Raw genomic sequence first — 13,500 nt, forward strand, 5'->3', positions numbered from 1 at the left:
CCATATATTAATAATCAAAAGAGATCTCAGCGTTTACGTGCTGCATCAGCCTGGCCTCTGTTGATTTAAAGAAAACACAAATTCCCACCTGTGGCTTTGCTTGGGTGAAGGGAAATGAAACCAGGCAGTGATTTTAACAATTAGAGCCCGGGATTGAAAACCAGCCAGGTCACAGTTCTGAGGGAGATTTGCTGTTGTTTGTCCTGATGAAGTTCCTCCTAAACGAGGTGATTATTGCAGCTGTCAGGGATGAAAAGGTGGGACACATCGATTTCACCCCCTCTGCAGGCTCCGGGCAGAGCTGGTCCAGAGCAGTCGATGGGAATTGCCAATTAACAAAACCAATATTGGCAAGTTGGCAGTCAGAGGAAAAACTCCCTCCAGCCAGTGCACGAACCTCCTGCCATTCCAATCACCGTCCTTGGGCAAAGGCATTGGCAAAACCTGCTCAGAAAAACAAGGAAAATGAGGTTTTTATTTTGGGATAGCTGGATAAGAAATTGTGGAGCTGAGAGGAAATGCAGCAGAGCAGCTACACTGAGTGCACACCCTACCTGGAGATAAAAATCACTTTACTTTGCAGTAATTATTCTGTCCTGAAAACACATTGCTTATTCAGGAATAAAGCATCTTTTATTTCAGAATTAAAGTGCCCCTGCTCTTCCTCTGTCCTTCTGTTAACGATCATAGATACAGCTGTTGATTATAATAAATACAGGCTTTTCCACAACAGCTACGGTGGAATTCTTCCCCTTGTAAATAAGGAATTATCAAGTTTCCAATTACCTGGTGTTTCAAATGCAGCTGGAATCAATGGGTACTGTAGACTCACCTACAGATTTCAGAGATTTCCATGCAATTAAGTCGTTAAGATGCAGCTTTGGGCAGGAAAAAACTCCTCTGGAAGAGCAGAGTGTTTGACATGATGGAGTGAACCTGGTGTAGAAAACACCCAGGAGCTCCCAGTGATGCAAATGATGGTTGTTCCTGCCTTTCCTAAGGAATTCTGCCCGTGCAACAACAATCCTGGGCTTTGCATGGTGTTTTTAACACAAGCTCTCAAAAATTGTGACTGAAAATTGTCCTTATCCTCACTTAGTGATGCCTTGGGTTTTAGCTTTTATATTTTTCAGAATCTCTCCTGCTTAGTGTGTAACTCTGGAATTTCGTGTTAGGTGTAATTTCTCTTCACAGGGTAGTGATAAAACAATTCCTTTCCAGTTAGAAAAATTTTCAGTGCCCAAAAAGCAAAAACAACAGTGAGGGAAATGGGGCAAGAGGGGGCTGAGACTCCATAGCTGGAGTTGGATAATTAACCCCAATGTGTAGATGAACCAAAACTTATAAAAGTGTAAAACTCATGACCAGGATCCATCTTGGATTTGATTTGGGTGTAGCCCCTCTTGCACTGCCCAAGGTGAATCTTTTCAATAAATTCTTATTTTATTCCTTTTGCTCTGTCTGGTCTCTGTTCCAGGCAACACTAGAAATGCGGAAAGTCAGGCAGCTCTTGGGAGAGTTTTATTTGATGTTTGGATTTCCAGCCCTGGACAGGGTGACATCCACCTTTTCTTTTTCCAAAGATGATCTTTGAAGGGGTGGAGTGTGTCTGTGGTCTTATAAATGAGAAACAAAAGTCTCAATATTCAGCAAAATTTAGATTGGTTTATTTTATATAGACAGAGCAAGCAGTGCTGGGGGGGGCAGAAGGGTCACTGCTCTACCAAGCTTTGGTTTGCAGCTCCCTTTTTATAGGATGGTTTTCCTTGTAGGAATCAATAATTGTTATTGTTTTGTTGGAGTAATTCTGCAAGGTAAGCAGTGGTGGGCAAAGAAACTTCCAAACAGCTCTTGGGACAATTGGTCATGTAACCATCTGGTCTTGGTAGATAAAAACAGGAGAAGTGGGAATTCTGATCTTTAGTAGATAGTTTGTGATTGATCACACAAAGGCAGGAAATCTGATTCTGCAAACTCTTTCAGACTATAGAAACCCCCTTTTTTATTTATTTTTATTTATTTTTTTAACAAACTGGTATACACAATATTCCTAACAGGGGGATTTAAACAGAACAGGTTTAATCATATATTCCCCTTTATCTAGGTCCATGCTCTTTTCTTATTTTAAGTATTCTGATTTACACAAACTCCAGAACTTCTATGATTAACACGAATCATTTATCAATTATCACACTCTGCTCCCTCATCCGCCCACCCCGTTTCCTGCCGCTCCCTGAGTGAACGGCAGCTTTTGGACACAGCTGTACCTTGTCACGTCGATAATTATTTAACCTTTAATTGATTTTTAACCACCTGGCGAAGGTTTGCGGAGGAATCTGCCTTAAAAACTACAACTCCCAGAAGGCTCCGCGGCGCCGCGCCCCGCCCCTCTCGTTTTCTATTGGATGGCGTCCCGCCGTCCTCGCTTCTGATTGGCTGCGGCGCGTGGCTGCGCCGTGTCTGAGGGGGCGCAAGATGGCGGCGGGCGATGCGGTGGGGAGGTACCGCGGCACGGTGGGCAGGAGCAAGGACCCCTCGGGGCTGCTCATCTCGGTTATCAGGTAGGGGCGGCCCCGCTGCGCGTCCCCCGCGCCTCTGAGGGTCACCCAGCGCCGGGTGCGAGCCCTGCTGTGCTGGCGAGGCCTGCCCGGCTCGGGCCTCCGGGATATGAGATACTGAGTGAGGAGGGGACAGCCCCAGGTTGGGCCAGGGGAGGGCGGGGTGGATTTTATTGGAGATTTCTACACACGAAGTGTCTTCAAACACTCCATGGGCAGTGCTGGAGTCCCCATCCCTGCAGGATCTGAAGAAAAACTGGCACTCAGTGCTCTGATGTGGGATTCTATCACAGGGTGCCCTCAATGGTTTTGAAAATCTTTCTCAAAGTCGCTGATGCTGTGAATAAACCCTGCAGCTCAATTCCATTTATGAAGGCCAAGACACATTATTGCTGTGGAGTCCCCAAGTGATCCCCACCCTCAAACAGAGCAGCGCTGAATAAAATTCATCTGCTGGAAATCCGGAGGAGCAGCAAGTCCAGAAAGTGCTGCTGCTTCCAAGTCTCGATTTTTGGGATTGAAAACAAATATCCAGTCTTGTTTCGACACTGATTTTTGTCTGCCCAGTTCCTGAACATGGTTCTCTGATAGATAGATAAATTCACTGCTTCCCCTCCCAGTGTTTTATTTAACTGCTTGTAAATCTTTTTTTTTTGTGCTGCTTAAAACCAGTGGATTGGCAGCTGCGTGCCCCCACTGAAGGTTTTGAATGTTCTTCCATGTTTTGAATGTTCTTCCATGTTTTGAATGTTCTTCCACGTTTTGAATGTTCTTCCATGTTTTGAATGTTCTTCCATGTTTTGAATGTTCTTCCATGTTTTGAATGTTCTTCCATGTTTTGAATGTTCTTCCATGTTTTGAATGTTCTTCCACGTTTTGAATGTTCTTCCATGTTTTGAATATTCTTCCACAGTGGCTGTGAGCAGCTGCAGTCAGACCAGCAGGATGCTGTCAGGTGCAATGAGCTCCCAAATTTTGGATCCTGTTCCAATATCTTGGAGAGAAACTGTAGTGATGCTGTTTGGAGAAGTTATTGTGTATGTAGGACATGTTCTGATTTAAGTATCCTCTGTGAATGATAATGTTTAGGACAAAAAATCCATTCTTTTTTCATCACTCTGGCCTTTAAAATCTTGCAGATCTTGAGGGAGATGTTGGTTCTCTAAAAAAAAAAAGCAGCTGGTGCCACTGTCTGTGCAAGAATAATAAACATGCAGCATTTCCTGTTGTAATCATCTTTTTTCCATCTTTCCTGTAATTTCCAAGAGTATTTTAAGGTCTTCCTTTTGTACCTCTATTTTAATAAATCCAGGCTTATTAAATTTATTTAAAAACAGAAGAGTGAGCTCACAGTGCTCTGTTCTCCAAATAAAAAGAAATGTTTGTCTGATCATCTTTGGCTTCCAAGGCACTGATGCCTTGGCTAGTTTAGGCACAGTGTTTAGACACAACACTGAGTTATTGACTTTATGAAATTAAAAGTTATTCAACAGAACAGCCTGCTAACTAAACTTCCAGAATTTAATTAGAACTTGGTTTGGATGTAGAGATTCTCTGCAAAGCTTGACGTGTCAGGTTGAGCCAGACCATGAAAACCTGAGGGTAGAACTGATTGCAGAGGAAGGAAAAATTCTTGTGGTAATAATATTGATGTTTCTTAGGCTTAGCCAAGTGCAGAAAACAGATGGTGTGAAAAGGAATTTAAATCACTTTTCTCTGTATGTTGGTTTTGTGTAGGAGCTCAGGTGAGCTTGCCAAGCAACAGGTGATTTTTTTTAGTGGTTTTTATGGTCAGAAAATACCCCTGCAGACAAGTTGAAACCTGGGTGGCTTAAATGTAATTTTTACTCAGCTTCAAAAAAATATTACAAATCTTAACAGCAAGCTGTTGTTTGAAATGTGACTGAATTTCCTTTTGTTGTTACTTTCATTTCCAAAACATTTATGCACGATGGAGGCTTCTGCCAATCCTTGTGTTTTTACACTTGCATGTCCCTGTTTTATTTAGGCTGTTTATTTCTCCCTTGTTGCAGTGTGAAAGGTCCATAAAAAGAACAGTGGATGAAAAACAGCAAGACTTTGTATTTTTCCTCTGTAAATAAACAAAACCAGAGGAGCTTCTTCAAGTATTGATGTTTTACTTGGTTATAACAAAGACAGGGATGTTTTCCAAAAAACAAACATTGTTTAGGTTCTGCAAAATCTCTTCATATTGTCTGTGAAATGGTTTGAAGTGTGAAGCTGAAAGGCCTTCTGTAAACAGAAATAATTTTATTAATGAAGGGGTAATTTCTGATAATTACTTGAGCTCAGCAGCTCTCACTCACAAGAGACTGAGTAATAATTGACTTTTCTGTGATCCCAGATTTAGGGATTCTTGTAGTTTTGTGACTGGAGTTCCCAGGAGAAAGTGTCTCACTTCCAGGGAGAGTGTTTGGGATGAGATCCATGACAAATTTTAACTGCAGAGCAGCACTGAAATGCAGGTAGAAATGGAATTTTATGGGGTCTGGGGCTCTGCTTTGGGAATTTAAAGTTATCTCTGCTCTCTGTGATGCTCCTTTTCAGCAGCTGTGAGATAAAGGAAAACCCAACAAGAGAGAGAGTGTCCCCTTTTGTGTCCCTGTGAAGTGTCACTGTTTCCTGTTGTGTCAGGAACACATTTTTTTTCTTTGGGAGTTGTTTCCTGTAGGAGGATCCATGCACTCCTGGAATTCACCTTGATTTCCTGGTTGTTGCCAAGAATAAAAACTAAAGGCAGCCTGGAGGATGGATTAATTTGGAAGAATATTCCATCAGCACTGTGAGGAGTGAGGGATGTGCAGCTGTCCCAGGATGGGACTGATCCATCCCCAAACAGGAAATTCCCACATTTTGGAAGGTGCAGTTCCACCCCCAGCAGTGCTGGGGTCACACTGAGTTCTTGGCCACTTTCTCTTGTTTCTCCCAAAGGAGAAATAAAGAGATTATCCACAACAAGAAATCTTTTGGAAGTAAAAAGTGTCTGGAAAGTTTAATGAGTGTTTGCAAAATCTGCCCTTAAATTCCCATTTTTGCTGCAGCTCCAGGGAACTTCTCTTCTTTTCCCTGTACCTTTATAGCTCTTGGGAATATCTTCAATTTCTTGTCGTCCTCAGAGTGCTGAAAGAAATGGGCATTATTTGCTACAAGAAAACAGCTCCTGGGATTGTGACTTTTGGAGTGGATATTGGATATCAGGGCTTTAGTGGCTGCACTTGTGCTCCTTCCTCAGCACAGTCACCTCCAAACCCTGCTCATTCCTTGGGGGATGAGAAAGATCCCTCAAATTCTTAAATAAAAGCTACTTTGTAAAGTCAAGATGCTGTCACAGGAGAGCAGAGGCTTTTGTTGGAGGAATCTCCTGCTGATCCCAAGGGCTTTGGCAATATCTTTTTAAAAGCCATGCAGATAACAGAGCAAATTTGGCTGACCTGCTGGAGGACAACTTGGGGAATATTTTCTTTTATCACTCAGAGGACAAACACGTGTTTGTATATTGATTTTTCTTAACCTTTTTGTTTTGTTGCTAGCTGGTTGAAGCAGCTTTTGTATTCTGAAACAAGCAACCTGGCATTTAGCAAATGCTTTTTTTTTTGTTTAAGTGAGAGAGATCTTGTCAGATTTTTAATTGGTGAACGTGTCTGCCTTTTATTTATTGTTGGGCGTTTTTCTTCCCAATTACAGGTTGCTATTTTTTAAAACTGGCCTTTAATAGCTTCTTTAATTGGGGGAAAACAAACTTCAGCAGTGACTCCATAAGACCTCAGTGAAATTTTTGTGCTGAGCTTTCACAGCAGCAAATGTACCCAACAGATCTCTGCAGAAGTTGAGAAGGCAGGCAAAAAAAAAAACAAAACAACTTGAACAGACTTTTATTTTTCACAAGTGGGATTCTTTTTCTTTAATGCTTGTGGCCATTTTTTTCATTAGAAGTGAACTTGCTGAATGGATTTTTTTGCTAATGACCTGGCATTTGGTCTTCTCTTTGTGCCTAAAACAGCAGAGCTGAGATCTCAGTTTGTGATGGAGACTGAGGAACAGGGATGTGGAGCTGTTGCCCTCATCATTGCATTTGAGAAATAGCTGCTACAAGGAATAAACTCCAGTTATTCTGATCTGTAATGGTCTCTTAAAACCACTTTTATTGCAAATGGTGTTTTCCAGTGTTATAAAGGTAGCAGTTCTTCTACGAGAAAAGTACTTTAGAAATTCCCTGAAAATAAATTGTATATGGCAGAGTGTGGTTGTAAACTATAAATTTCCTTGAAATGATCTCCAGGCACTTGTATAAAATGTTTAGGTATTTGGCAGCTGTTGAGTTGTAGCTCGATTCAGACCCTTGGTTGCATTTAAAAATGTATAAAGCAGCAAATATGTGAATACACAACCACATAGAAAAGGACAAGAGGTGTGACTGTGCCAAGCTAAAAGCTCCAAGTACTTTATTTTTCAGCTCTTATTTTAGCTTTAGCCAATGCAGAGCTGGGGCTGGCGAAACAAGGAAGTGGAAATACTGGCTTTTGTTAAGAAATGATTGTGCTTTTTACTCTTTTAAATGTGTTGCCTTCAACAGCTTTTGCTGCAGTTTTGAAAGCTTCAGGTGAAGGATGAAATTCCCCAATTTTCCTCTGGTTCCTGCAGAGGAAGGACACCAAGGGTGGGTTCATGGTGCAGCATGGGAATAGCTCCCAAAATATTCTTTCTGCTTTAATTATCCAGGTGACAGGTCTGAGACTGTCCAACCTCTGCTCTTACAGCTCTGGGAATCCTGATCCTGGCAATGTGGGAATACATGGAATGGTTGATTTAATTTTTGGATCTAAAATGAATTGCCAAAAGCAGAGTGAGTCCCTGTGGTTTCCTGGGCAGGGTCTCACACAGTTGGGTGGGAGCTGAGTCCCTCTGCTTGTGCCTGGAGGTGTCACTGGCATCTCCTGAGTTCCTCCATCCTTGTTCCTCCATGGAAAATGTGCAGCTGCTTGGTGTCCCTGAGATTTTCCTGTGTGTGGGATTCAAACTCTTCCTGTGCTGCTGGTGGAACCATCTGTAGAAGGAGAATTCTGTTGAAGCCACTGCAGTCCAGTCTTTGTTTTAGAAACCAGCTGAAATCATTCACTCCCCTGGCATCATTGCATTGGTGTGAGGAAATTTGATTAAAGATTGGTTAATTTAGAAAAAAATAAAGATTTCCCTGCTGGTATTTATTTAGATGGCTGGAGGCTGCTCAGCCTTTTTGCTGCATCTCTCTTGTAGCCATCTGCAAGTCCTCAATGATAAAAAGATCACCAGCTTCTGTTGAAAATGCTCTAACCAACTGTGTAAACAGCATGAAAGATTAATGGAATGTAAGTAGGGGAGGAAAATGTTTTAAAATGCTCTGTTTGCTCTGGGTGCTTAACTGGATTGTGAACAGACTTGGTGCTGCTGTTCTTGTAGTGAGTTATTTCTTTGCACAAGGGAGAGGCAATTCTCTTTAGGCTGAGTACCTTGTGTTCCCCTTGGTGAAGGTTTTGCTTCTTTCTAAAATTATTATTTATAATTGTTCAGTTCTCAGAATATCTCATTTCCCATGCCCATTGACTTGGACACTGCAATTTTTGACCACCTGCTTTCCAACACCTCGTGGTCTCTGTGAAGAAATATCATTCCTGAATGCTTTAATTAATTTCCTCAAATCCAGAATTTCACAGGAACAATCCATTAACCTATGAAAATAATGAAAAAACATTCAACACGTTGCTGCCAGGTTAAATTGTTAAATACATTTTGGAGTTCTTTTTTTTCCACCTGTCTGGCTTTGTTTTACAAGGACCCAACTTTGACAGTGGTTTCCATCAGCCTCTGGAGAGGTTTCAAACATGAATTATCAGATTATACACTTTGAGGTTAAATAGTGCTGGAAGCTGTAGATCACCCCATCTGGGACTTGTCTTTAAGTCAACAGTTTTCAATTATAAAATTCAAATAAATCCATTTAGTTTAATGAACCTGTGGAAATTTGTAGCTCAGTGGAGACACAGTGGGGTTGAAGTAGAGTTGTTCTTGTCCCAGGGAGCTTTATAAAATATTTTTGATGTGATCTCTTGAAATGGAGCTGCTTGTGATGTCTCAGAGCAGTCAGGAGAAAAAATTTTTGCTGAAATGCTCTGGACAGGCTCTTTTTCCCAGAGAGGATGTTTTTACACCCATAAAAATAAGGTTGGAAGCAGAGGGGAAATGAACAAATTCAGAACAAATTTCAGAAAGGAGTAGATTTTATTGTTTCCTCACTTCTGCATTTTATTCTGATTAACTCAGAGACTTCAATGCTGGTGAGGTAAACATGTTCAAAATGTTTTTTTTTCACTTCAAGGCCCAGTTTTGAAATGCTCAGTGTCACAGCCATGGTGTGATGTTGTGTTTCCAGCTCTGAGAGGGGGGAGGCAGTAACAAATGAGTGCATTTGTCATGGCTTATTGCTTGCAGAGCACTTAAATGCATCTTCCACACCTCTGGGAAGTCAACACTTGATCCTCCCATCACCCTGCACTTCAAACCTCCTCATTTTTAGATCATTTTCAGCTTGACAGTGTGTGAGGAGCTCAGGGCAGTGTGTGCTGGGCAGTGAGATGTGGGGGATGATTTCTCTGATGTTCCCTGGCTCTGGGTGCTGCTCATGTTACAGTGGAGGATGTTTTTGCACCACTTCATTAGTGGTTTAAGTCTCTTTTGTCTTCACTCAGAGCCAGGATTAAAAAATACACAAAGGAAACTGATTTTCTGGTGTTAGGGTTTGGTTGTTTATTAAATCTTATCAAAAGTACAGAAAGTTCAGCAGCACCAGCTAGAAGGGAACAAAATGGAGACAGATCCAGCTGCTGCAAGGTCTCTTAAAGCTAAACAGTCCAATAGAGAATTAACACCTATATTATTTATATTTTTAACCCAATAACTAACTTCTACAGTGACCCTCAGCGTGGTACTAACTGTCCAAGCAGAAACTGCCTGAAACCATGAAGGAGGAGGAAGATGAACACCCAAAGAGACACCACCCAAAATCCTCCATGTTGTCCCATACCTGTTACTATGTTATAAAACATTACATTTAACACCCTTCACCAGGTGAAATCACACACTTCTATTTAATGACACACCTGTGATTTTAACTCCATCACTCAAATTTGGAAGCTTCTCCAGGAGTTCAGGTCCAAAGCAGTGTTCCCAGCTGGGAAAGCAAATTCTGGGATTGCTGTGGAGCCACAGCCATCAGCAAGAGTGGCCTGATGAGAATAACTGCTTTTAATAGTTTGGGTTTTTTTTTCTCCTACTTTTTAACTGAAGTTTCCTTGGCACATCACAGCTGTTTCCTGCAGAGAGGAGACTGAGCTTTCTAGACATCCACAATTCTCTGCTTAAATTATTATTTGTTGCTTCCAGCAACTGCTTGCTTTGTTTAACTCCACAAATCCTTTGTTGTTCACAATTGTCTTCTGGCTAAAGCTGTACTTTTCTTCCCTGTACCTTGTTGTACTCTGGTTTGTGTTTTAGGTGCTTGCTGTGGTGTAACATGGAGAATAACAGGACCAAAAAAAAAAAAAATCCCATTAATTTTCTTTGCTGAGGGGTGATTTTGATAATTTTAATGCTGTATTGTTTATTTTATTATCTGGACTAGTGCTGAGGTGTTGCCTGTCATCCAAACCATAAAACAGTGAAAACCTCACCCAGTTTCTTTGTGAGGGATGGATCTTGTGTATCCCAAAAATTCTGGATTTTTTCTGCTGCTGTTAAACAGATTTTTGGTGTTTTTGCTGGAGGAACAGGTCAGTACATCAGTGAGTCCTGCCTTGGCCATACATGAAATGCAGCAGGAGCTTTGAGCAGGATGAGCTTTCAGCAGCTGGTACCACAAACTGTGTGTTTGGAGCTTCAGAAGTGTTTTAAAGTCAGGAGCTGGGAGCCTCAACAAGGTGTGTGATACAGTTTGGAACAGGTGGTGGCAAGTTTACTGTGGATTCCTGTGAAAATTGGAGCTTTGTTTGATTCCTCCCCCCCCAGTGATTCAGCACTCAGTTCAATTGTACTTCACTAAAATGTTCTTTTTCCTGATCAGATGAGAAATATTTAAATTTCATCAGCTTGCTTTTTTTTTTTTTTTGAATGGTGTTTCCCACTGTCTTTGAGTATTTTTGTTTGAATGAGTGATGCTGAGTGAAGAAAAGTGAATTGCACGCTCAAAGAAACCTGATCCAGAAGGAAAAGAGGATTATTCCTGGATTTCCAAGCTGTACCTGTGCATCCTTTAATACTCTTTTCTGCCTTTAGCCACAATTATTTACATAAGTCTGCTCTGATATTGGGAAGCAGAAGAAAAAGGACTTTTAGAGGGACACAAAGGTGCTGAACACCCACAGTTGTGGTAAAAACCAGCGGGGTCTTCAACCCTCCTTTCCTGGAAGAATTATCTGCTGCTAACTGAGCATTAATTTCCTAAAACTGCATTATCTCTTCTTTCAGTTTTGCTTCATAAAAGGAATCTGCAGAAGCATAATGCCCACATACTGTTACTGCAATGTTCTTCCTGTGAAACAAATTTTCTAGTCAAGAAATGGATAATTAAGCCTCAGTTTGCCATCCATAGCTTAGCAGTAATCACACTTAACAGGGCTGGCCCTAGGGCAGGTAAAATAGGCAGGCAGTTATCCACCCAGCCTGGCTGGAGGCATCAGAAAAAGCAAATTTACAGAAATGAAACATTTATTATTCATTAGTGTTAACAGTTTTCTCTTGAAAATTGACATAATCTAATTTTCTTAGTGTTTTATTGGGCAGGTATGAAGCTGACAGCAGGCTGGCAAAAGGAATTGCTCATCTGCACTAGAAAACAAAGAAAAAATATAATCTAAACGTGTGGGGAAAAATGAGGCCTCAGTGTAAACAGAAATTCTTGCTGAATCTCAAATCTGATTCCTGTTCAAGGTGTAATTAAGAGGTTGGTGCCTGTAAATGGATCTTAAAGGCTGTAGCTGATTTTTTTTTTTTTTTTTTTGCCACAGTGCAAAATATAAGGGGGTGGGGGGCAGTAAAATGCAGGATTTGGTGGAAAAAAATATTATTCCTGTGAAGGGAATGAAGTGACAGGGGATGAGATGAAGTTGGGGAGGTGTGGATGGCACCACAAATTCAGGTTCACAGCACTGAGTTTGTGTGTGTTCCAGAGGTATTCAGCACCTTCCAAACCTAAATGGGGATGGTTGTGGGCATTTGGAGCTTGAAAATTCATGGATTTGTCTCTACCTGAGTGGTTTTTGTTGTTGGGCTTTGTAGAATAGAAGAGAGGGGAAATAGGACAAAGGGGGATGGATTTCAGGTGAAAAGGTTGGATTTAGATGAGGTTTGAAGGAGAAATTCTTGGCTAAGTGGGGAGGAGCTGGAATAGAATTTTCAGAGAAGCTGTGCCTGCCCCTGGATCCCTGGAAGTGTCAAAGGCCAGGCTGGACAAGGTTTGGAGCAGCCTGGGACAGTGGAAGGTGTCCCTGCCAAGGCAGGGGTGGCACTGGATGGGATTTCAGGTCCCTTCTCACCCAAACCATTCCATGGACATGGAGCTGCTTCTCCAAAGCTTCAGTCTGAGCTGCATTCACAAGGTGATAAAACTGAATCTTCCCCATAGACTTGAAAATAGAGGTGGAGGAGACTCCAGATTTGTTTAGAAAACCATTTTTTCCACATTTGCTCTGGGCATCTGTCTTGGTTTAAAAGAGAGGTGTTGGCTAAGAAAGGCAGGAAATGGAGAATGTAAAACCCCTTCCTCCAAATTATTGTAATTTGAAATTAAGGGGCTCTCAGGCAAAGAGATGGAATTAGGAATAGCAGTTCTTTGCTAGGACAATTCCAATAGCAATGCAGTATTACACAGAACAATCCCAACCCTGCCAGAGTCAGAATCCAAGCTGGCACAGTCAGTCAGTCAGGGTGGTGGCACAGTCCCATTCCATGGTGCTGCATCCTCCTGCAGGGGCAGATGTGGCTCAGCTGGAGCAGTGCTCCTGGAGAAGGGGCAGTTTCCTCTGAAGCTCCAGGGATGATGTGCAAGGCTCTGGTTTTCCTCTGGAATGCAGTGGGAAGAAGGTGCCTTGGTGTCCAAATGTCAGTTTTTCTCTGGGTGGGAAAGGCTTGGCTCCTGCCCTGGCTGGAGCATCTCCCAGTGGGATGATGGAATTTTATCAGCCATGCCCTGGGACTCAGTGGCCATGAACAGGAGATATCTCCTGGAGGGAGGATGGGCTGTGGGAAAGATGAAGATCACTGCCCCAGCTGGTTTGACAGATGCTGACAGAACTCAAACTGATGGTTACATCCTGTACTGCAACCTAAGACAACATCTGTGTGAACAAAATCCCCTTGGAAGCTTTGTGGTTTGACAAAACCAGCTGAGCTCTTTGACCCTGTGACTGACTGTAGGACCTGCCATGGTGCCAGCAAAAGCATTTCCTGTGGTCATTCTCACTTTGTGCTGAGCTTCTTGGTCTGGGGGCTGAAGCTTTTGGTAGGAGTTTGGTGCAGATTAACTGCCCCCATTTGTGGGAACAGGAGTGATACACAGAATAAAGAATAACCTCTGTGGGAGGTGTGTTCTCTGGTGGGATCCACAGTGTTAATAATCCTGGTTTGAGGCTGGAAAATAGCATTTTTCCAGAGGGAGGTGAGTGGTTTCATAGCTCTGAAGCTGATGCCTATAGCATTGCTGTGCTCCTGGAGTTCTCTGTTGTGCCACATGAGGAGTGGTACAATGGTGTTTGTTTTCTTTTGTTGCTGACTAGCTCAGTAAACATCCTCTTCTCTCAGCTCCCAACAATTACAGAAGTATATTAGCTTGTAAAGAAATGATAACTCATTTTCTGTCCTTTGACAGCATCTGCCTGTTCTCTTGTGTTATTTG

General features: G+C 42.0%; 1 protein-coding gene across 1 annotated transcript in view; it reads left to right on the forward strand.

Moving 5' to 3' along the window:
• Nucleotides 1–2,448: 2,448 nt before the first annotated feature.
• The window catches only part of EXOC4 (exocyst complex component 4), a 287,466-nt gene continuing 276,414 nt past the window's right edge, over nt 2,449–13,500 (forward strand). The window contains exon 1 of the mRNA XM_079303974.1: nt 2,449–2,561. Within this exon, the coding sequence (XP_079160100.1) occupies nt 2,476–2,561 (86 nt within the window). The 5' untranslated portion in view covers nt 2,449–2,475. The remainder of the gene's footprint in view (nt 2,562–13,500) is intronic.

Source organism: Erithacus rubecula, assembly GCF_903797595.1.
Source record: "Erithacus rubecula genome assembly, chromosome: 4".
In the NCBI taxonomy this organism is placed as follows: domain Eukaryota; kingdom Metazoa; phylum Chordata; class Aves; order Passeriformes; family Muscicapidae; genus Erithacus; species Erithacus rubecula.